Source organism: Colletes latitarsis, chromosome 12 (genome assembly GCF_051014445.1).
Source record: "Colletes latitarsis isolate SP2378_abdomen chromosome 12, iyColLati1, whole genome shotgun sequence".
Taxonomy (NCBI): Eukaryota; Metazoa; Arthropoda; class Insecta; order Hymenoptera; family Colletidae; genus Colletes; species Colletes latitarsis.
This window is the reverse complement of record NC_135145.1, coordinates 24979205-25005286: the sequence shown is the minus strand read 5'-3', so window position 1 is coordinate 25005286 and position 26082 is coordinate 24979205. Positions and strand designations below refer to the sequence as shown.

The following is a 26082-nucleotide window of genomic DNA, read 5'->3' as shown; positions in this document are numbered from 1 at the left end:
ATTTAACAAAATTTACGAATTTTCAAGAAATCGTTATAACAGAAATAACTGAATTATATCATCAATAAATTGAATTGTAATTATAATAATAATAATATTGATTAACTGTGAATAAAAATGGAGGCCATTTACCAGAAATAACTTTCAAAACATTAATGAAAAGGAACTCCAAAAATAAACTTTTCTATGATAATTAAATGCAACGTATAGTTGATAAACATTTTAATAATTTTGATAAGCTGACCTAAGATTTCCAAACTATTTATTCGTCGATAATTGTGGGAGTAGTTAGTATTCTCATCACACGATATTTACACAGTAATTGTTGTAATTATTAGATAAAAAGTATTTGGTTACCTGAAATATCGAACTGGTGCTGTGTTGTGATGGCTAGTGTCACAAGAATTACAGTAGACAGCAGTCCTAAGCTGTATCTGAAACCGAAAAATGAATTCCTGTTAACACGACTGATTCTTCTTTGTAAACAAAGTGCAATAACTATGAAAAAGCACAGACAACAAAATAAATATAGTAGTGAAAGTTACAGCAAAACTTGGACTCTAATAATTTATTATAATTTAACATTGAAAATATATAATTTGATTATGACTATACGTTTCTATTTTAATTTACTAATCTTGAATTAGTACCAGAATTCTTTTATTCATTACATCAAAAATATTTAAAAAAGAACCTTTTTTTCTAAATTCACAGTTTACAATTGGATAAGTCCATACAAGAAAGTATTATATAGGCCAAAATAAGACGAAAATGAAGGATACTAATTTGTTGATTGAGGCTTCGTTAAAAAGTTATTAAAAATTTCTAGTCAGAAATGACATTTTCGATTAGGAATTTTTTTCTCGAAAATGCCTAGGATTTCGAGGGTATGTGTAATGACCAAAAATAATTCTAATTGACCCCTGTAACTAAATATAATTTTTTTAGTATGATTTGAAATTTTTTAATTTCGTTTAAAAATTTCACATCTTTTCGAATTTTTTTCTAGAAACTGGGTAGAATTTTGGGGGTATGTGTAATGACCAAAAATGATTGTAATTGCCCCCTGTAACTAAATATAATTTTTTTAGTATGATTTGAAATTTTTTAATTTCGTTTAAAAATTTCACATCTTTTCGAATTTTTTTCTAGAAACTGGGTAGAATTTTGGGGGTATGTGTAATGACCAAAAATAATTGTAATTGACCCCTGTAACTAAATATAATTTTTTTAGTATGATTTGAAATTTTTTAATTTCGTTTAAAAATTTCACATCTTTTCGAATTTTTCTCTAGAAACTGGGTAGAATTTTGGGGGTATGTGTAATGACCAAAAATGATTGTAATTGCCCCCTGTAACTAAATATAATTTTTTTAGTATGATTTGAAATTTTTTAATTTCGTTTAAAAATTTCACATCTTTTCGAATTTTTCTCTAGAAACTGGGTAGAATTTTGGGGGTATGTGTAATGACCAAAAATAATTGTAATTGCCCCCTGTAACTAAATATAATTTTTTTAGTATGATTTGAAATTTTTTAATTTCGTTTAAAAATTTCACATCTTTTCGAATTTTTCTCTAGAAACTGGGTAGAATTTTGGGGGTATGTGTAATGACCAAAAATAATTGTAATTGCCCCCTGTAACTAAATATAATTTTTTTAGTATCATTTGAAATTTTTTAATTTCGTTTAAAAATTTCACATCTTTTCGAATTTTTTTCTAGAAACTGGGTAGAATTTTGGGGGTATGTGTAATGACCAAAAATGATTGTAATTGACCCCTGTAACTAAATATAATTTTTTTAGTATGATTTGAAATTTTTTAATTTCGTTTAAAAATTTCACATCTTTTCGAATTTTTTTCTAGAAACTGGGTAGAATTTTGGGGGTATGTGTAATGACCAAAAATAATTGTAATTGCCCCCTGTAACTAAATATAATTTTTTTAGTATGATTTGAAATTTTTTAATTTCGTTTAAAAATTTCACATCTTTTCGAATTTTTTTCTAGAAACTGGGTAGAATTTTGGGGGTATGTGTAATGACCAAAAATGATTGTAATTGACCCTTGCAACTGAAAATATTTTTTTCAGAACGATTTGAAACACATGAAATTTCAGGGGAATCATTCCTTCATGATCAGACATTATATTTTCAGTAATGAATTTTTTTCTCAAAATTGGGTAGGATTTTGGGGGTATGTATAATGACCAAAAGTGATTGTAATCGACCCCTGCAATGGAAAATAATTTTTTTAGTACAATTTGAAATTTTTTAATTTAATTTTTTAATTTAATTTTTTAATCAAGAAATTGATATTCTTGATTTTCGTCCCAGGGATGGTCGAACACCCTGTATATCGTACATCTAATTGATTATTTATGCTACTTTTTCCTTACTCGTTTATTTAAATATCGTATAAGGAAGCGAAGTAATATGTATAATATGAATTATGGATAAATAATTTACACTCGACCTAGTGGCAGTTTATGTCCTGAATTGCATTGTAGTTGGTATATTATCTAATGCCACCGTTCTAATTCTATTGTGTTGAGTCATAAGTAACTGTTTTATTGCCCTAGACTAGCGGTTCTCAATCTTTTTTCCCGCTCAGCAGCCAACCAATCATGACCAAGTCATGTACCAATTTTTCCATCTACGTAAAAAGATACTCTAGCGTGCAATTTAAAAAAATTTTTAAACTATACCACCTTTTGCAGTCGAGTTTACAAGATTTATTTACAGGTGTTTGAATTTTTTGGGCAAAGGAAAGCTGAAATTGGGGGCACTGCAGTCGAACATAGTCGATCTTAAAAAATCGACGACTTTATGGGGGAAAACAGTAGATTGAGAGTTACGTTTAAACTTGACTGAGACATGGTTAAACTATACCACCTTTTGCAGTCGAGTTTACAAGATTTATTTACAGGTGTTTGAATTTTTTGGGCAAAAGAAAGCTAAAATTGGGGGCACTGCAGTCGACCATAGTCGATCTTAAAAAATCGACGACTTTATGGGGGAAAACAGTAGATTGAGAGTTACGTTTAAACTTGACTGAGACATGGTTAAACTATACCACCTTTTGCAGTCGAGTTTACAAGATTTATTTACAGGTGTTTGAATTTTTTGGGCAAAGGAAAGCTGAAATTGGGGGCACTGCAGTCGAACATAGTCGATCTTAAAAAATCGACAACTTTATGGGGGAAAACAGTAGATTGAGAGTTACGTTTAAACTTGACTGAGACATGGTTAAACTATACCACCTTTTGCAGTCGAGTTTACAAGATTTATTTACAGGTGTTTGAATTTTTTGGGCAAAGGAAAGCTGAAATTGGGGGCACTGCAGTCGAACATAGTCGATCTTAAAAAATCGACGACTTTATGGGGGAAAACAGTAGATTGAGAGTTACGTTTAAACTTGATTGAGACATGGTTTGGATTAGGGTAAACGGAGATAGTGAAAGGAAGGTAGAGCCATCTATATTGATATTTGTCGTTCAAAGATACGATTAGCAGTTCGTTTAGTCGACGAACCGTGACTGTTTTAATGAGTGATTCGAAGCATCCTTAAAATCGTCGGTATGCGAGTCCGCGAATGTCTCCGCGCATACTTTCTCTGCGAGAGTAAGCGAAATCCAATGGCGTAGGAAGAGAGACAAGGAGATAGAGAAAGGCCACGAAAGATCAAGAGCAGCGAGCGTAGTCGCCTGGCGATCGCAGCTCGTGAATTTTTTTTCGATGGATCTTTCCTGGAATCTCGCACCCGAAAACCTTATTTGCAACCTGTTAGGCTTCGCCTCGTAGTAAAACCACCGAACGCTTTTGCAATTGTCTCTCTCGCGCTGGCGAAACGTACTAGCTACCGTTCGATTTCGATTATGGATATTTCCTTGAAATGCAACGTAATTTTAGGGAAGGAATTTCATTTAAAAGGAAAATATTATTGATTTACATTTGGAGAAATTAGTTCGAAAAAAATAACTGGATTGTTTGTTAGATCAATGAATATTCTAGCAAATGGTGAACGATTTTTCTTATCTTTCGAATAATTTTATAAACAGACCGAACTTTCATTGCTTTCTTGCTTTCTTTTATTTCTGCAATAATTGGGAATAATTTTGGGAATAATTCTACAAAATATAGTACTAGAGAAGTTTGATAAAAAAAGACTAAATTTTCATCAATTTTTATATTGTTCTGGCTTCCTTTTATTTTTGCAATAATTAGGAATAATTCTACAAAATATAATACTAGAGAACTTTGATAAAAAAAGACTAAATTTTCGTCAATTTCTATATTGTTCTTTTTTCCTTTTATTTTTGCAATAATTGGCCATAATTTTGGGAATAATTCTACAAAATTCAGTACTAGTGAATTCTTTACAAAAAAAGACTAAATTTTCATCAATTTCTATATTGTTCTTGCTTCCTTTTATTTTTGCAATAATTAGGAATAATTCTACAAAATATAATACTAGAGAACTTTGATAAAAAAAAGACTAAATTTTCATTAATTTCTATATTGTTCGTTTTTCCTTTTATTTTTGCAATAATTGGCCATAATTTTGGGAATAACTCTACAAAATTCAGTACTAGTGATTCCTTTATAAAAAAAGACCAAAGTTTCATCAATTAGTATGTTATTTTTATATCTATTTTGGGGAAAATTCTACAAAATTCATCTCTAGTGAATCCTTTACAAAAAAAGACTAAATTTTCATTAATTTCTATATTGTTCTTGCTTCCTTTTATTTTTACAATAATTAGTAATAATTCTACAAAATATAGTACTAGAGAACTTTGATAAAAAAAGACTAAATTTTCGTCAATTTCTATATTGTTCTTTTTCCTTTTATTTTTGCAATAATTGGTCATAATTTTGGGAATAATTCTACAAAATTCAGTACTAGTGAATCCTTTATAAAAAAAGACCAAAGTTTCATCAATTGGTATGTTATTTTTATATCTATTTTGGGAAAAATTCTACAAAATTCAGGTCTAGTGAATCCTTTATAAAAAAAGACTAAATTTTCATCAATTTTTATATTGTTCTTGCTTCCTTTTATTTTTGCAATAATTGGCCATAACTTTGGGAATAATTCTACAAAATATAGTACTAGTGAACCTTTACAAAAAAAGACCAAAGTTTCAACAATTGGTATGTTATTTTTCTATCTATTTTGGGGAAAATTCTACAAAATTCAGGTCTAGTGAATCCTTTACAAAAAAAAGACCAAAGTTTCATCAATTAGTATGTTATTTTTATATCTATTTTGAGATAAATTCTACAAAATTCATCTCTACTGAATCCTTTATAAAAAAAGACCAAACTTTAATCAACTTCTATATTGTTCTTGTTCCTTTCATCTTTGCAATAATTCTACATAATTTAGAACTAATGAATCCTTTATAAAAAAGACCAACACACCATAATATTGAACACAACAAGTTGCATTAAATTCTTTTCAAAGTTTGTCCAGTTCTATCATCCATTTTAGATGCCAATTCATAGAAAGAACAATAATATTACGATTACTTGGTGTTTCACATGTTTTACAGAGATACAGAATTTAATTCTATTGTTATTTAATGCTCAATGGACAGATTACAGTCGAATCTTGGCAACACTGCCAAATAAATGGAAATATGTGATACAATGTTTACTCGAGAGTAGAATTTTAAAACGATGACAACATCTTGTGGAATAAATAGACTTTCTAAAGAGACAAATGATTTATTCCTACAGAATGAATGTGAACCTTTCGATCTGTATAAAATGTTTAACTAACATAATGTTATTGCAAACTCCCATCGGTGGATTGCTGAAATTAAGCGAGTAGTTTCATCATCTACCGTACAGACACGAGAACTTGCTAACCGAGTCTGACTATTAATGGTATAATCTCCTTTCCGGAAGCTCCAATTCTAGCCAATCAGACACCATAGATCACTTTCGATCCTTGCACAGTATTTATCAACGATCAAAAGCAACAGTTATCTCAATTAATCGTTGCTAATTTTGAAATTAATTTAATAAAATAAGTTCAATCCTGAACTTAATTAATGGCTGTTACAATTAAAATTGTAACTTTTTAAAAAAATTCTACTTTGACCATTTCATTTTCGGTATTTCAATTTCTACTATTTTTCGATCGTCAAATGTCCTTTTTTCTTATCTGTTAGAAACATATTGAAGACTTCATCGTATTTACAGTAACTTTTATCAACAGACTGTTTAAATGATTAACGATTGATGGCAGTTTCGTTCGATAAATTATTAAATGTGAAAGAATAAATTATGATCGAGGAAAGAAGGGAATCGTGAGTTGAGAACGACTGAATTAAGCGGAATTTTTCGAAAGTGAGCCGGATGTGTGGGTGATCATGAGTTGCGAGTTGCGAGAAACGAGGAGTATCTCGGGGAGAAAAACAACGATTACATACTTCGTAATCGTTGACCTTTCATGCTATAAATCGCGTCGGGCCTGTCTTTCGTTATTGTACATTTTCAGTAACATTTATCGTATCATTTTTTCCCTGTTCATCGAAAACTAATTTCTGACGCGAATAAACTGGTCCAAACAATCACCCAATTTCAAATTGTACATTCAAATTTTAAACATTTTCAAAACACATATTCTTTTCAAATTTTTAAATTACAAATTAAGTAAAAAAGAGTTACTAATTTCGTTGTACACAATTTTGATTGCATTGGTGTAAGTATTTATCATATTTTGTGTCAAGAAACGATTAAGCTTCTAATTTCTTTTTACTTTGTTTTAGATGATCCTTAATATACATATAATAGGCCATCCTGTAAGGAATAAGACTTTTCTCAGTATATATTTAAGACGTGTATAAACAACTTTCTCTTGTTCGTTAATTAAGTATATAATTTCCTGCGTTTTCTACAATTCTCTTCCATGCTTCTAAAAACCTCTATATCCTCTGTTTATAAAATCGTTTTGGCTTTATTTTTATTTAGTTATCGAAGTTGGTAGTGATTGTATGTTATTATAAATAAAGCTGCACGTTTTAAGAAAGAATTTTTAATAAAATTTGTATCTAACTTTATTAACTTTGGATAATTTTTTAATTTTTCTTTTGTATTATATATTTAAACTTTGGAACCTATAATAACTGTCACTTTGTTAATATTAATTCCAGTTGAACATTTTCTAAAATTAATATTGAAAACGAAAAATTGGAATAAAGTGATCGTAATTCGCGTAAATATTTATTAGTCCCGTAGGAATATCCAATGATGAAGGCTCTATTTATATCTGGTAATTTCAGAAGCTTTTGCATATTTCTAGCATAGTTTTAATTCGATAGAATCGTACATATGCGTACTAATAAACATTCAAAGATCGTTATCAATTTTGTTTGTGTACAGTCTTCCGTTAGTCGTTGAAGTATAATACGATCGAAGTAGGATGTAAGACGTAAGAAGTAACACACGGATTCTGGATTCAAATGTACAAATGATTTCACTCGCATTTTTCCCCAAAAGAAGATACTACACAGTAGTCCTTCGCTTAATGACCAAAAATGGAGTGCACGTTGATGCAACGAACGCATTAATTCTCTACTGAGTAATGTGATCGATAGATCAGAGAGATCTGTAAAGTTCACTGAGGAAATTTGACAGAATTCACCCGATTAATTAACTGTTTTTGAATTGATTAATTCAATAAAATTTGTGAAAAAGTATCTGCAGAAACTTGTTACGTTTATTCTCATAATTTGTAAATATGTAATAAGTAATCTCATTTTAGACAATATTTACCTCTAAGAGTATGCAACTACCCTTCCTTTGTGATTTTTTTAAATTTTCTATGCATTAATAATAAATCAACAGGTTAGACACAGATCTTGATGCAGAAATATGTTCCAAAAGTATTAAGAACTTTATAGATATCTGTTCTTTCGATAATTTTTAAAGAAAGAAAATAAGTAAAGCACTTAATGATACGAAAGAATGTATGAAATGGAAGAAGGAAGCTGTTGAGGAATAGCAAAGAAAATTAAGTTCAATGAATCTACTGAAAATTAATTTTTAGAAGAAATAATTTAATTTCAAATAAATTTTCTCAATTATAATTAAAAATTGCATGTGTTGGACGAGACTATTGTTAAATTTGAGGCGTCCAATGAATTTACTGGAAATTAATATTTTTAAGGAGTGATTTAATTAGAAATAAATTTTCACAATTACAATTAAAAATTGCATGTGTTGGACGAGACTATTGCTAAATTTGAGGCGTTGAATGAATCTACTGGAAATTAATTTTTATAAGGAACAATTTAATTTCAAATAAATTTTTACAATTACAACTAAAAATTTGAGGCGTTCAATGAATCTATTGGAAATTAATTTTCATAAGAAATAATTTAATTTCAAATAAATTTTCACAATTACAACTAAAAATTTGACCTGTTGGAGGACACCATTGTTAAATTTGAGGCATTCAATGAATCTACTGGAAATTAATTTTCATAAGAAATAATTTAATTTCAAATAAATTTTCACAATTACAATTAAAAATTGCATGTGTTGGACGAGGCTATTGTTAAATTTGAGGCGTCCAATGAATTTGCTGGAAATTAATATTTTTAAGGAGTGATTTAATTAGAAATAAATTTTCTCAATTACAATTGAAAATTTGATGTGTTGGACGACGCCATTGTTAAATTTGAGGCGTTCAATGAATCTCCTGGAAATTAATTTTTATAAGGAACAATTTAATTTCAAATAAATTTTCACAATTACAACTAAAAATTTGAGACGTTCAATGAATCTATTGGAAATTAATTTTCATAAGAAATAATTTAATTTCAAATAAATTTTCACAATTACAATTAAAAATTTGACCTGTTGGAGGACACCATTGTTTTTGAGGCGTTGAATGAATCTACTGGAAATTAATTTTCATAAGAAATAATTTAATTTCAAATAAATTTTCACAATTACAACCAAAAATTTGAGACGTTCAATGAATCTATTGGAAATTAATTTTCATAAGAAAAAATTTAATTTCAAATAAATTTTCTCAATTACAATTAAAAATTTGACCTGTTGGAGGACACCATTGTTAAATTTGAGGCGTTGAATTTATCTCCTGGAAATTAATATTTATAAGAAATAATTTAATTCGAAATTCACAATTACAACTAAAAATTTGGCATGTTACCCATTTTTGAGTGAATCTACTTAAAATTAAATCTTCCCAAGAACAATATTTAACTATTAAAAATTCGTCAGTGTTTGATTTATCAAATTTCCAAATGTTTTAACACAGAATAATGGATATTTGCGTTCGATAAAGGATGTAAGAGAAGTAAAGGGCGTTTCGACGAAGTTTGGGTTTACATCCGCGATTGATTAAAAATGGTGGCTGGCCAGTTGGGAGACACTGTCGAGGGGCTTTCGATTTCGACTTTCGGCGATATCGGTTATGTAGGTCGACAAAGGAAAAGGTGGCTCTCGGTCGTGGGCCCTGAGGGCAAACTGAAACCAGAACGGAGAAGAGCAGTCTAAGAATTTCCTCTTCCCTTGCGGAACGAGAAGAACATGATCTCCTATTGGTTTCCGTAAAGTTTAACGAGATGGCGTCGATTGTCTACGAGCGTGGACGAAATTGAGGCGTATCGGTCGTTATCGTACCACGGCGACGAAATTCCTTTCACAGCTTTCGAAAATACAAGAAAGTTGACGGCGTAAAGGGAACCAGTTTAATAAGGACTCGTTATTTTTCTTCGAACGGCCGTGTCTCGTTCGTTTGTATGGAAATTTTCAAGCGCGTGGGAAAACCAGCGAAAGATGCCTCTGAATATGGATGATCCGTGGAAGCTGACGGACTTAATTTACACTTTCAACGGCGGTTAATCTACTTATTCGATCTCTCGACAATGCTCGGATTAATTGCAATTTCAACGCAACAAATCGCGGAAAATATGTTGAACTTGTCACTTTCCTTTTCTAGCCTTCGAGTGTGCTTTCTAATCTTCGACGATTCAATTGCAATATCGATGCATTAACCATTTATAATTAACTTAAATTCCGACAGTTCAAACACAGAATTGAAATAAGTGGTACAGGGTGTTTGGCCACCCCTGGGGAAAATTTTAATGGGAGATTCCAGGGACTAAAATAACACGAAAATCAAGAACGTTTAAAGTTCCGGTTGTTTTGAATTTTTTTCTCGAAAATGCGCAAGATTTTGGGGGTATGTCTATTCACCAATAATGATTATAATTGACCCCTGCAACCGAAAATAATTTTTTCAAAACGATATGAAATTTTTTTTTTTCGGTCAAAAAATTTCACAACTTCTTGAATTTTTTTCTAGAAAGTGGGTAGGATTTGGGGGGTATGTGTAATGACCAAAAATGATTGTAATTAACCCCCGCAATAGATAGTAATTTTTTTAGAATGATTTGGAAAATTGTTTTTTCGCCGAAAAATTTGGACACTAACCGTCAATTTTTCTTAAAAATTCGTTTTTGATTTTTAGTAATTTTGTTTGAAGCCCTACAGAAAAGTTGTGTGATACTTTTTTATAGGTATCCATGAGCTCTACTTCTCCCCAAAATTTCAATGAAATATATTCACTATTGTAGGAGTTATGGCTGTTTGAAAATTGGACCATTTTTATTGGGTTTTTCTCAGTTTACGAGGTCAAGGAGCATCTTTTACAATATTTTTACAATTTCTACGTATTCTTCACTAAAATACGCGTTGTTTACTTTTTTGAAAATTAAAATCGTCCAATCCGTTCAGAAGTTATGACATTTTAAAGATTCGCATGAGAATTGTCGAGCAACATTTCTGGCCATAAATTACATTTTCGATTAGGAATTTTTTTCTCGAAATTGCGTAGGATTTCGGGGGTATGTCTATTCAACAATAATGATTGTAATTGACCCCTGCAACAGAAAATAATTTTTTCAAAACGATTTGAAATTTTTTTTTTTTCGGTCGAAAAATTTCACAACTTCTCGAATTTTTTTCTAGAAAGTGGGTAGGATTTTGAGGGTATGTGTAATGACCAAAAATGATTGTAATTAACCCCGTAATAGATAGTAATTTTTTTAGAATGATTTGGAAAATTGTTTTTTCGCCGAAAAATTTGGGCACTAACCCCCCGTCGATTTTTCTTAAAAATTCGTTTTTGATTTTTAGTAATTTTATTTGCCATCCTACAGAAAAGTTGTCTAATACTTTTTTATAGATATCCATGAGCTCTACTTCTCCCCAAAATTTCAATGAAATATATTCACTATTGTAGGAGTTATGGCTGTTTGAAAATTTGACCATTTTTATTGGGTTTTTCTCAGTTTACGAGGTCAAGGATCAACTTTTCGATTATTTTTACAATTTCTACGTAATCTTCACTAAAGTACGCGTTGTTTGCTTTTTTGAAAATTAAAATCGTCCAATCCGTTCAGAAGTTATGACATTTTAAAGATTCGCATGAGAATTGTCGAGCAACATTTCTGGCCATAAATTACATTTTCGATTAGGAATTTTTTTCTCGAAAATGCGTAGGATTTCGGGGGTATGTCTATTGACCAAAAATTATTGTAATTGACCCCCGCAACCGACAATATTTTTTTTTAGAATGATTTCAAAAATTTTTTTTCGCTGAAAAATTTCAGCCCCTAATCGATTTTTTTTCTCGAAAATGGGTAGGATTTCAGAGATATGTCTATTCACCAATAATGATTGTAATTGACCCCTGCAATAGATAGTAATTTTTTTAGAATGATTTGGAAAATTGTTTTTTCGCCGAAAAATTTGGGCACTAACACCCCGTCGATTTTTCTTAAAAATTCGTTTTTGATTTTTAGTAATTTTGTTTGAAGCCCTACAGAAAAGTTGTGTGATACTTTTTTATAGGTATCCATGAGCTCTACTTCTCCCCAAAATTTCAATGAAATATATTCACTATTGTAGGAGTTATGGCTGTTTGAAAATTGGACCATTTTTATTGGGTTTTTCTCATTTTACGGACTGAAGAATCAACTTTTTGAATATTTTTACAATTTCTACGTAATCTTCACTAAAATACGCGTTGTTTACTTTTTTGAAAATTAAAATCGTCCAATCCGTTCAGAAGTTATAACATTTTAAAGATTTTCGGGCAACATTTCTGGCCATAAATTACATTTTCGATTAGGAATTTTTTTCTCGAAATTGCGTAGGATTTCGAGGGTATGTCTATTCACCAAAAATGATTGTAATTGACCCCCGCAACCGACAACATTTTTTTTTAGAACGATTTCAAAAATTTTTTTTCGCTGAAAAATTTCAGCCCCTAATCGATTTTTTTTCTCGAAACTGGGTAGGATTTCAGAGATATGTCTATTCACCAAAATTGCTTATAATTGACCCCTGTAACCAAAAATAATTTTTCCAGAACGATTTGAAATTGTTTAATTTAATTGTTAACTTTTTAACGAAGCCTCAGTTAAGAAATTGATATTCTTCATTTTCGTCTTATTTAGGCCGAACACCCTGTATAGTAACGAATAGATTAATTAAACGTTGAAATATAATTTCCCATACCTCAATTTGTATTTTCATTTGGCTCTATATTTACGTTATTATGTAATAATGTATAATAATATATTAATATTGACCGTGAGTATTTTCTGCCAAGTTGAAACGAGCATGGGGGTGTTATAGATCATACGTGTAATGGATCATATCGTAAGATTTACAAAAGACTGGTCAGATTTTAAAGGTTAAAGTGTAAATGGCGAAAATAACAATCCTTCCTTTCTAACGGAAAGGACTTTGGTATCGTAACACCGTCCCTATCGTGGGAGAATGATCTCCATTAGACATAGGGCTATGTTCTCGGCGCCATAACGAAGACGATCGTTAGGATCATCACGAGGTACGAGAATTTTCAACAGAAAAATCGCTCCTTTAATAACAAATATTTATCTAAACCGCTAATTCAAAGATCAATCAAATTATACACTTCAATTAAGTGGAGTCTTCTAATAAATATTTCACCCTGTTCCATAAATACTTTACCCAATGATTTAAAATAATGGTAGAAACATTACTAATTCAAACCTGATAAAATTATTGTATAAATAGTGGCCTCTACTAGATGAATATAGAAAAATTTTCCACTGTTTCCAAGCAACAAAATCAACTACAGAATATATTTAGTATACAAAATTGATGAAACGAGGACTGTTGAGGTATTGCAAGGCCCCTAACTGCCCCCTTAATTCATGCAGGGGCCCAGGTAGAGGTTTTCTCGTTCTGTCTCACGTTGCGAGCAGGAATAATTCAGTGTCAGTGGGTCAACGGAAACTGGAGAAATCTTTCTCGACGACTACGCACGTGCCTTTCTTTCGGGGATCAGGCACTCCACGTCCTCGTATCCGAAATATTAGCGTCGCGAGAAAAGTCCAAAGATCCCGTCGATCGTCTTCCGTATCTCTAGGCACCTTTCTTTCCTTTTTCAACCTTCTAGCCGCACTGTTACTTTCACGTTCCCGCGACCACGTCGAAAAGTGAACGTTGCGATCATCGATCGTCCTTTTCCTCGCCACAGAAAGGGGATTTTCCTTTTCTGAGAACTTTAATTTCCCTTTAACTATCTTCTATGAAAATCAGTTCCCACAGATTGAATTACTCCTTTTGAATATTCGTAACTGAGAATAATAGAAACTGTGAGTATTGAGAAATCCTGTTCCGTGCGGAGGAAAGTGATCGAAGCGAAAAACGTCGATTGCACCGCGGTTTTGCGCCAGTTGCGTTGTTTACGACCTTGTTTGTTCATTTCTTTCGCGACGTAGGTGTATATTGTACACAAAAAACACTGACTGTGGTCATGCTTAGTCGCCTGTACCGATTTTGTACGCAGAAGTTATGGTGTTTTAAAGATACACATGAAATTTCAGGCCTCAAATATTTTCACTTATGAATTTTTTTTTCCAAAATGCGTAGGATTTCGAGGGTATGTCTATTAATAAAAAATGATTCTAATTGACCCCTGTACACGAAAATAATTTTTCCAGCGTGATTTGAAACTTTTCAAGTTCAAGGGTGGCAGACAGTTATGGTCAGACGTTATATTTTCAGTTATGAATTTTTTTTTCCAAAATGCGTAGGATTTCGAGGGTAGGTATGTTGACCAAAAATGATTGAAATTGCCCCCTGCACCCGAAAATAATTTTTTTAGAAGGATTTGAAATTTTTTAATTTTGTCGAAAAATTTGAGCACCTTCTTGAATTTTTTTCTCGAAAGTGAGTTGGATTTCGGGGGTATATGTATTGACCAAAAATGACTATAATTAACCCTCGCAACAGATAACAATTTTTTTAGAATGATTTGGAAAATTTTTTTTTCGCCGAAAAATTTGGACACTTACCCCCCGTCGATTTTTCTTAAAAATTCGATTTTAATTTCTAGTAATTTTGTTTGAAGCCCTACAGAAAAGTTATGTGATACTTTTTTATAGGTATCCATGAGCTCTACTTCTCCCCCAAATTTCAATTAAATATATTAACTATTGTAGGAGTTATGGCTGTTTCAAAATTGAACCACTTTTATTAGGTTTTTCTCATTTTACGGACTGAAGAATCAACTTTTCGATTATTTTTGCAATTTCTACATATTCTCCACTAAAATACGCGTTGATTGCTTTTTTGAAAATGGAGATCCTTCAATCCGTTCAGAAGTTATGACATTTTAAAGATTTTCGGGCAACATTTCTGGCCATAAATAACATTTTCGATTAGAAATTTTTTTCTCGAAAGTGCTTAGGATTTCGAGGTTAGGTATATTCACCAAAAATGATTGTAATTGAAACTTACACCCGAAAATATTTTTTTTATAACGATTGGAAATTTTTTTTTTCCTCGAAAAATTTGGAAACCTACCCCCCGTCGATTTTCCTTAAAAATTCGTTTTTGATTTGTAGTAATTTTGTTTGACAACCTGTAGAAAAGTTATTTAATACTTTTTCGTAACTATCCATATCGCAACATTTCCCACGAATAAATAAAAGTGAAAGCGTGTAAAAGAAATTTAATAGATTCGTTAATTTTTATGTAACCGGATATTAAAAATGAATTTTATCGGAATTTGTTAACTTCCGAGAATTTCGAACGTTTCTTATGCAATTCGATAAACAGGAAGCAACGTTGTCTGGCGAGAAATATGTATAAAGTAAAATTTGATTTACTATTTTTTTATTTATGTTCCCTGAAATTTCACTCGAATCTTTAAAACATCATAACTTCTGAACGGATTGGACAATTTTAATGTTTAAAAAAGCAATCAACGCGTATTTTAGTGAAGAATATGTAGAAATTCTAAAAATCTAGGAAAAGTTGCTCCTTGACCCCGTAAAATGCGAAAAACCCCATAAAAATGGTCAAATTTTCAAACAGCCATAACTCCTACAATAGTGAATATATTTCATTGAAATTTTGGGGAGAAGTAGAGCTCATGGATACCTATAAAAAAGTATTAAACAACTTTTCTGTACAGTGCCAAGCAAATTTATTAAAAATAAAAAACGAATTTTTAAGAAAATCGACAGGGGGTAGGTGCCTAAATTTTTCGACAAAAAAAAAAAATTTCGAATCGTTCTGAAAAAATTATTTTCAGTTGCAGGGTCCCATTACAAGCATTTTTGGTCATTACACATACCCCCGAAATCATACTCAGTTTCGAGAAAAAAATTCCTAATCGAAAATCTAATGTGAGGCCTCCCTGAAATTTCATTCGAATCTTTAAAATGTCATAACTTCTGAACGGATTGAAGGATTTTAATTTTCAAAAAAGCAATCAACGCGTATTTTAATGAAGAATACGTAGAAATTCTAAAAATATTCGAAAAGTTGATTTTTCAGTCCGTAAAATGAGAAAACCCCCATAAAAATGGTCAAATTTTCAAACAGCCATAACTCGTACGATAGTGAATGTATTGGATTGAAATTTTGGGGGGAAGTAGAGTTTATAGATACCTACAAAAAAGTATTAAACAATATTTCCGTAGCGCGTGAAACAAATTTATTAGAAATGAAAAACTAATTCTTAAGAAAAATCGACAGTGTAAAAAGTGTGATTCTGATCATCGTTTCGCTGTTAGTATGCGTAGCTCTATGGATTACCGGGGGAATCGTTAATTATGCGATTCTGCGATACGGGAGCGTAAAAAAAATTCAGAAGTGTCGCGAAGATGAGAACGAGAAAGGGAAAGATCGTCGTTAAAAGTCGTTCTCCTTGACTTCATCATCTTTGACATAGTTATCCGCGTTACGCACGCGTCTTACCATAATCATGCTAAGATATAGGTGTGACAATAATTTATGGAACTTTTTCGTTTTTCTTCCCTGACGTAATTTGGCCGAAGTCATTGCTCTTTCAGTAACCAATAACAGAAATAAAAATATTTACATCTTCGAATGTAATTAACCCCATTTAACCCCTTTCAAACGATTACTTTCTCAATTTTTTAAATCCTTTTTCCATGCAATTTAAAAACCTAAAATTAAAAGATATGTATCTATGTTTTATAATTTTCTTTAACCTCTAATTCTCGAGAACAAAAATAATAATTAAGAACTGAGGAATAATATAATGTAATAGACTCGTTAAATGGTAATTAAAGAGATTAGAGTAATTATGAGAAAACCCAAAGCGTTGATATTTCATTTAATTCTTACAACTGATCCGTGCAACAATTGTGACCTATCACATGATACTCGACCAGCAACTGCGAGATTTTTAACTTAAATCGTGATAGGTCACTACCACTGAAAGGTATTGTCACAGTGAACATCCTCGATTAACATTACGATTACTCTGATCATTCCCTGAATTCAGATTTAATCGTCGATATAATTGCCACTTAAATCAGTTCTATTTTAAAAAACACCAATTTAAATTCCTCTTTTCGACAAAGTGACCAGAAACCATCGGAAAGTTGTTCGAAATAAGGCGCCATTTTTTTCTGCGCCACCTGGAGTGCTTTTGGCTTACTACTTTTACGAGTTTTGCTCGTTTGAATCCTCAAATTCCCATACAAAGTTTCTTTGTATTAATCAATGAAATAAAATTTGATTTAAAAAGTTTTTTAGTTGAAAATTTTTTACTTTTAAATCCTAGTATATTTGGAATAAAAATTCACGTGACACTTTTAACCAAACCTATTTTACGTTACCATAAAAAAGAGAAAGGAAAAATACAAATTGCCAGTCGATAAAACGAGAAATTAGATGGATTTCGAAAATAATAAACGCGAATCCATTCCCACGCGAGAGACAATCACCTCGAATTGAATTTTTCTTTTTTAAACCGAGACATCCTGTTCCGTGAATGTTGAAGCTCATGTTTCCCTCCAATTTCTAATGTTGCTCGGCTCATGTTCACGGAAATCCGGATTTCATTAGAGTAATCGTGAATATTTTAAGAATTTCGAACACAAATTATTAAGAACTGTAAGAAAGCAGTATCTATTAAAGGAGAAAGCAGCACTGATTCTGATGGCATCCGCCATTTCCAATTATCCATGCTCGAGATTCGTTATCGTTCGTTGTTGAAAACGCAACTTTTCTTTTTCCTTTACAATTACCTGATTTCGTCGAGTACGCCAGTAACACTTAAAATATCAGATAAAAAATTGAAATTTAACTTAAATAATTTTTATAATACAGTCGTGTAAAATTGGTAATATACGCATGAAACTTTTGGGAACCATTTTTGGCCACACGTTATATTTTCGATAAAGAATTTTTTTTCTCGAAAATGCGTAGGATTTCAGGGGATTGTGTATTGACCAAAAATGACTATAATTGACCCCCGCAACTGATACTAATTTTTTTAGAACGATTTGGAAAATTTTTTTTTCGCGGAAAAATTTAGGCACCTACCCCCTGTCGATTTTTCTTAAGAATTCGTTTTTTATTTTTAATAAATTTGTTTCACGCGCTACGGAAATATTGTTTAATACTTTTTTGTAGGTACCCATGAACTCTACTTCCTCCCAAAATTTCAATCCAATATATTGACTATCGTAGGAGTTATGGCTGTTTGAAAATTGGTCCATTTTTATGGAGTTTTTCTCATTTTACGGACTGAAAAATCAACTTTTCGAATATTTTTAGAATTTTTATATATTCTCTATTAAAATACGCGTTGATTGCTTTTTTAAACATTAAAATTCTTCAATCCGTTCAGAAGTTATGACATTTTAAAGATTCGAATGAAATTTCAGAGAAGCTTCACATTAGATTTTTGATTAGGAATTTTTTTCTCGAAAATGCGTAGGATTTCAAGGGATTGTGTATTCACCAAAAATGACTATAATTGACCCCTGCAGCTAACAGTATTTTTTTTAGAACGATTTGAAATTTTTTGTTTTCGTCGAAAAATTGAGGCACCTACCCCCTGTCGATTTTTCTTAAGAATTCGTTTTTCATTTCTAATAAATTTATTTGATGCGCTACGGAAATATTGTTTAATACTTTTTTGTAGGTACCCATGAACTCTACTTCCTCCCAAAATTTCAATCCAATATATTCACTATCGTAGGAGTTATGGCTGTTTGAAAATTGGTCCATTTTTATGGAGTTTTCCTCATTTTACGGACTGAAAAATCAACTTTTCGAATATTTTTAGAATTTCTACATATTCTCCATTAAAATACGCGTTGATTGCTTTTTTAAACATTAAAATTCTTCAATCCGTTCAGAAGTTATGACATTTTAAAGATTCGAATAAAATTTCAGAGAAGCATTTCTGGCTTCACATTAGATTTTTGATTAGGAATTTTTTTCTCGAAACTGCCTAGGAATTCTGGGATATGTCTAATGACCAAAAATGATTGTAATGGGCCCTTGCAACCGAAAATAATTTTTCCAGAACGATTCGAAATTTTTGAATTTAATTGTTAATAACTTTTTAACAAAGCCTCCATCAATAAATTTGTATTCTTGATTTTCGTTTTATATTGGCCTCTAGAATCTCCCATTAAAATTTTTCCCAGGGTTGGCCGAACACCCTGTATATTCATGCCATTGCATCAATCGAAAGATAAACTTAAATTGTTTTTAACAAATTATACGGAATTTAATTTAACGGATGTCAGATTCCATATTTAAAATTGCAGAACTCGTAAATATTATTTTTTAACAACTTATGTTGAATTTACTGGAAAAGTCATTCACCCTTATAAATGAATTTATCATTAAACGAGGAAAAAACAATTTAAGCTTATCTTTTATTTAAAAAGTCATTCACCCTTATCAGCTTAAACAAGCATTCTCAGTAGATACGGTGTAATCGCGTTGCTCTTGTAACCGACAACAACACTGTTATTGTTTTCTTTATTTTTATTATCTTTGACAGCAATACGCGGTATTTAACTTTCGAATATTATTGAACATGTAAAGATATACACAATTGAAGTACGTGAACAATGGAAAAATACAATTAACAACGCAAATAGAATTTATTATTTATTAAAATCAACATAAATTCAAAAATAAGATAAGATCTATTAACAATTTTTTACAAGATAATTTTACTAAAAAATTCATATTTTTGGTTTTACTAGGCAACGCAAATAGAATTAATTAAGTGTTTTGAGTGTTTGAAATTTTCATTAACACCCAAAAGGAGAATTGTTTAATAGTCAAAACGAGATCAAGGACTTCGAAACTTTTTCGATTTAAATTTATAATATAACAGAAACTGTATAATACTTATTTTTTTATACTCTCTTAAATCGTTTCCTAGATCATTTGTTTCGATGGGACTAATGAAAAATTGAATATTTTTCAGTAAACAAGGAATCACTGGTGTCACTGGTATTTACGGAGTTCTGCGTTTAATATTATTTGTGAAAGCTGTGTTTTAGCTTGAGCTACTGTCCTTACGCTTGAGGACACCCTGTACATTCCGTGCGTCATAAATGTACATTTAATTATGCGATATCCGGCAGAAGACAACGGATTTACGAGCAAATAAAAGGCGTAAACGCTTCCTATCGAGCATCATTGCTAATTTTGTAAGACGTCTTACAAATGAAGACAAAGAAGCTCTTAATGAATCTAGTTTCGATTGGCGTCGGAAACAGTTCGACCTTTCGACTCGTTTGGTTCTTTTATTTTTCTCAGCATGGACGCACTGCAAACGATATTTTAACACAAATACTACAAAGAGATCGCTGAATGTGTACGCATAATTTCTACGGTTCATTCGGACTCACAATCACTTTCTGCTAACACAATGAACGCAAATCGATGAATTATTTATGTCATTTTTATGGCGAATTAATTAGAAACGCTAATAACGAAAGAATGTTTCTTACAATTAGTAACTTGAGGAAATACGTGATTGTTGAGAGTGTATTGTTATTTACCTTAGTGAAAGTTTGCTCGATTTTTATAATAATCAACGCGTAATATAATTAAAAAACACGTCGATAATGTTTTCGATTAGTTTCAAATCGATTTGATAGCTAGCAATTAATTTTTTTCTCGAAAATGAGTAGGATTTTGGGGGTAGGTCTATTCATAAAAAATGATCGTAATTCACCCCCACAGCTAACAATATTTTTTTCAAAACGATTTGAAATTTTTTAATTTTGTCGAAAAGAATTTCACACCTTCTCGAATTTTTTTCTCAAAATTGCTTAGGAATTCGAGGGTATGTCTAATGACCAAAAGTAATTGTAATTGACCCCTAAAATTGAAAATAATTTTTCCAGAACGATTTGAAACTTTTCATTTTTACCCAAAAATGTGGGCACCTAGTCGAATTTTTTTCTCAAAATTGCTTAGGAATTCGAGGGTATGTCTAATGACCAAAAATGATCGTAATTGACCCCCACAGCTAACAATATTTTTTTCAAAACGATTTGAAATTTTTTAATTTTGTCGAAAAATTTTATGTTTTCGAATTTTTTTCTCGAAAACGCGTAGGATTTTGAGGGTATGTCTAATGACCAAAAATGATTGTAATTGACCCCTAAAATTGAAAATAATTTTTCCAGAACGATTTGAAACTTTTCATTTTTACCCAAAAATGTGGGCACCTAGTCGAATTTTTTTCTCAAAATTGCGCAGGAATTCGAGGGTATGTCTAATGAGCAAAAATGATTACAATTGACCCCTGCAACTGATAATAATTTTTTTAGAACGATTTGAAATTTTTGAATTTAATTGTTAATTTTTTAACGGAGCCTCCATCGACAAATTTGTATTCTTGATTTTCGTCTTATTTTGGCCTCTAAAATTTTGCATCAAAATTTTTCCCAGGGGTGATCGAACACCCTGTATATTTTCTACTGTAGGGTAGAACCATATACTTATATGAAATCTTGTAAAAGCTATTATTATTATTTATTTCAGCACAAACTACACGTTAAAGCGTATTTTACATATTAGAAAAATCTGAATTGTAGTGTATTCTCTATATTATAGTTTTCCCCGTATAGAGAATCGTTACTTATCAATTATTATAATTAATTGCTTGGAAAGTCGCGTGAGTCAAGACTTTGTAATTCCCAACGAGCGAAACTTCTTTATTTAAATAAGTCGTTCCCATTTTTACAATCTAACAAACGTATTTGTACGCAAATGCAATGAATAATAAAAACGTAGATCTTGTATAACATTCACCGTTCGCGAATCAATTAATTCCGCGGTGTCAAGACTCAATTGTCTATGTCGGAGAAATAGCGTAACGTTTCGCAAATAAATTATAACTCACGCCTGCGCCACGCATTCTTCTCGTTTCCTACGAGAACTCGCTCGCGTCTGACCAATAATGGTTCCTACTACTTGCACTCGAAGTCTGACTTGTTTATATCGAATTTAATTCAATATTATGCTACCAAATATTCAGTGTTTAGTCTAATTTTAATCAGAAAAACCTCCCCCACGCGATAGTATAATTTTTATTAACAAAAAGTACAAAATAAAACCTTTTTTCTGTACAGTAGTGGTGGGGATGAAAATGTATCATTTACGGAACAGCTCTTGAGGACATTTAACGAGTTTTCTCTGTACTTTGAGTTTAAAAGTGACCGTAGTTTCGAAATAATTCCACAGAAATTCGTGTACTGTTTATAAGTCCTCTATTAAATCGTAAATAACAATGTAATGACGACGGATAACTGTCAGGTATGTAAAAGAAGCGTTACGTGGAATCCATACGCGAATAAACGGTACAATTACGACGATCGATAGGTAATCGATCGACGATTATCACCAGCAAAGTTCATTTATGATTCTCTCGGCGTTTAACCGACGTTTAATTTACCGGAAACACGCTGGTAAGAGGATTCGTTAATGAAAATTAAGCGCCACTATTTTGCAGTTTCTTCATTGAATGAAATAGCGACTGAAATATGCTGAATTTTCATTGCAATTTATATTTCGAATCAGGCATTTTTCCATTTAAATATAATAGGAAAACGAGGATATTAAAAAACTGTTAAATTATGAAACAAAAGTTGGAATAGAGAACTATAATACAACCTCATAGTCGGATTTGCGTGTTCAAAAATGATTATAATTGATTTATGCAACCAGAAATAATTTTTTTGGAATGATTTGATATTTTTTAATTTTGTCGAAAAATTTCAGTAACTTCTTGAATTTTTTTCTCGAGAATGCGTAGAAATTCAGGGGTATGTGTAATGACCAAAAATTATTGTAATTGACCTCTGAAACCAGAAATAATTTTTTTGGAACGATTTGAAATTTTTTAATATCGCCGAAAAATTTCAGTAGATTCTTGAATTTTTTTCTCGAAAATGCGTACGATTTCGAGGGTATGTGTAATGACCAAAAATTATTGTAATTGATCTCTGAAACCAGAAATAATTTTTTTGGAACGATTTGAAATTTTTTAATATCGCCGAAAAATTTCAGTAGATTCTTGAATTTTTTTCTCGAAATTGCGTAGAAATTCGGGGGTATGTGTAATGACCAAAAGTTATTGTAATTGACCCCTGAAACCAGAAATAATTTTTTTGGAACGATTTGAAATTTTTTAATTTCGCTGAAAAATTTCAGTAGATTCTTGAATTTTTTTCTCGAAAATGCCTAGGATTTCAAGGGTATGTGTAATGACCAAAAATTATTGTAATTGACCTCTGAAACCAGAAATAATTTTTTTGGAACGATTTGAAATTTTTTAATATCGCCGAAAAATTTCAGTAGATTCTTGAATTTTTTTCTCGAAAATGCGTAGGAATTCAGGGGTATGTGTAATGACCAAAAATTATTGTAATTGACCCCTGAAACCAGAAATAATTTTTTTGGAACGATTTGAAATTTTTTAATTTCGCCGAAAAATTTCAGTAGCTTCTTGAATTTTTTTCTCGAAAATGCGTAGGATTTCGAGGGTACGTGTAATGACCAAAAATACTTGTAATTGACCCCTCTAACTAAATATAATTATTTTAGTATCATTTGAAATTTTTTAATTTCGCCAAAAAATTTCAGTAGCTTCTTGAATTTTTTTCTCGAAAATGCGTAGGAATTCAGGGGTATGTGTAATGACCAAAAATTATTGTAATTGACCTCTGAAACCAGAAATAATTTTTTTGGAACGATTTGAAATTTTTTAATTTCGCCGAAAAATTTCAGCAGTTTCCTGAATTTTTTTCTCGAAAATGCGTAGAATTTCGGGGGTATGTGTAATGACCAAAAATACTTGTAATTGACCCCTCTAACTAAATATAATTTTTTTAGTATCATTTGAAATTTTTTAATTTCGCCGAAAAATTTCAGCAGTTTCCTGAATTTTTTTCTCGAAAATGCGTAGGATTTCAAAGGTACGTGTAATGACCAAAAATACTTGTAATTGACCCCTCTAACTAAATATAATTTTTTTAGTATCATTTGAAATTCTTTAATTTCGCCGAAAAATTTCAGCAGATTCTTAATTTTTTTCTCGAAAATGCGTAGGATTTCGAGGGTATGCCTATCAATAAAAAGTGATTGTAATTGACCTATGGAACCAAAAATAATTTTTTTGAAACGATTTGAAATTTTTTAATTTCACGACGTTGTTATTATATTTTGTTAGTTGTTTCACTTTACATTTATCATTATATATTATTGGAACGTGAAATCCCTGTGTGATAATAAACGTTTACAGTCTCAATCCATTATAATTTATTTATATATTTCTGTTGGAATAAAAACCACTGCATTCTCTACTCAATAAAAAAGTAAAAGTGTTGTACATTTAAAATTATAAGTTTAGTGTTCGGTATTAATAAAGTATAGTGTTTATCTCGCCAGTTAAGAACGTCCAGAACTGAATACAAACATTACCTCTGAAAAGAGTCTCCCTAATACCAAAAGAGACAAAGTTTAGAACAAACACGTGTCAAAGTTTTATGCAAACTATTATTTGGTCCTTTCCTGAAGCAATGGTTTCGTTACGCAGTATCACCGATAACGTCTGCTCGGAACTAGTCGAGCATTCGTGACTCGAAAATTCGAAAAACGAATCCCATTAACTTTCACTTTTGAGCTGGCTTCCTGTCGTCCGGCGAGCCGATTTTCATTCCGCACACGCGCCAACGCGAAATATCTGGTCGGCCAAGCAACGCGAATAACATGTGCCCGGACACCGATTGTCAGATCCGCGAGAATAACAAATGCAATTAAAACGGGGTTCGGGATAGCTATCGCTAATGCGTGTACGTGGATTGTGTTTGGAAGAGTTGGTTACCTGTGCAAGTCCATCCTGCCCATCTCGATCAACAAGATTCAGCAGTCGCGACGATTAGCAACCGGGATCCTCCCCCGTCTGTGAACGATCACTGCACCGGCAGGGGTTCCGTGGGCCTCCGAACTTGCGAAAGGTAGCGAAACTGTTTGGTAAATCAGTGGATGCACCGTAGACCACGACATTGAGCCACGCGACGACGGTCCGGCGGATACTGAGCTCCGGGGGCCCGCGATAGCCTCTTCACACGGACGAGTGAAAGCGAGAGGTGCCGCGAGAGGCACCAGCGAAGACCGACGACGAGTCACGAGTTCGAACAGGAAAGAGCGAGACGGGGCACCGTGGCGGCGAGAGAGAAACTAGGATGCCCCGGTCACGTGAAAAGAAGGAACAACTTATGGGGGGCCCGCTGGAGCATGCGAGACCCGACGTGGAGGACAAACGGTCAGCGACGAACAAGCGAGGACGACGGTCCTGTCTTTCGCGCGCGAACCAACAGGATCGCCGAGCAAGAAAGCACGACGGCAATTATGCTCCGAGAGGAACGCTGCTCCTCTCTTACGTGCAATAGATCAGTGTTTCCCAAACGCGATTACCGACCGTTGCAATTTTCCATTGCATCGATAGCCAAACTCAACTTGCATCTCTTCGTCGAGAAAGAAACCTGACCAGATGCAAATCTTTTCATTCGAAAATAGTCAAGGTCACCTTCAGATCCTACTAATTGCTGACAATTTAAATAATCTGAGATTAAGTCACCGGACAGTTGGAATTAGCGTTGTTCGGACTCGATTTTAATTTAGCTTGTTTGAAGCTTCGAATGGCCGAAAATAGGGAACGTTGGCGAACATATTGCAAAGCGAGAATTCCGCGAGTATAAAAGTTTGGGAAACGCTGCAATAGACAGCGTAAGCGAGAGAGAAAGCACGATGGGGCCGGTCACATGAGAAACGGGAGACATTTATCGGAGTGGCGCGGGCGAAAGTGAGACGGAGCAGAGCCGAAGAAGGACGAGGAAACGGGGAACCGTGGATCTCGTCACGTGCGAAGAAAACCAAGCCAAACGAGTTGCAACGACGGGGAGTGGAACGACGGCGAAAGCACCACGCGGAAGGAACCTAATGTACGCGTCGGGTTCACCTGCTTTTCAGCCAGATTCGATCTGGCAACTCTCTCGCCCTTGCTGCCCGTCTATACGATCGAATTCTTCTTTCATACCGTAAACAACCGTCCGCTCGAACCAACATTTATCTCCTCGAAACACGACAGAATTTTCTTACGAAGCGAAAATAAAAGAAGTAAACGAAAGAATATCATTCCAAATGCAATCTTATACAGTTGATTTTTAGT

General features: G+C 32.3%; 2 protein-coding genes across 2 annotated transcripts in view; one reads left to right on the top strand and one right to left on the bottom strand.

Annotated features, from left to right (window-relative positions):
• The window catches only part of LOC143348952 (uncharacterized), a 46365-nt gene extending 21500 nt beyond the window's left edge, over positions 1-24865 (bottom strand). The window contains exons 1-2 of the mRNA XM_076779733.1: positions 24736-24865; positions 358-434 (exon numbers count right to left, since the gene is read on the bottom strand). Coding sequence (XP_076635848.1) covers positions 358-434; positions 24736-24758 — 100 coding nt within the window. The 5' untranslated portion in view covers positions 24759-24865. The remainder of the gene's footprint in view (positions 1-357; positions 435-24735) is intronic.
• Positions 1-26082, top strand: part of LOC143348962 (uncharacterized) — a 438943-nt gene that overhangs the window by 307511 nt on the left and 105350 nt on the right. The window lies entirely within an intron of this gene.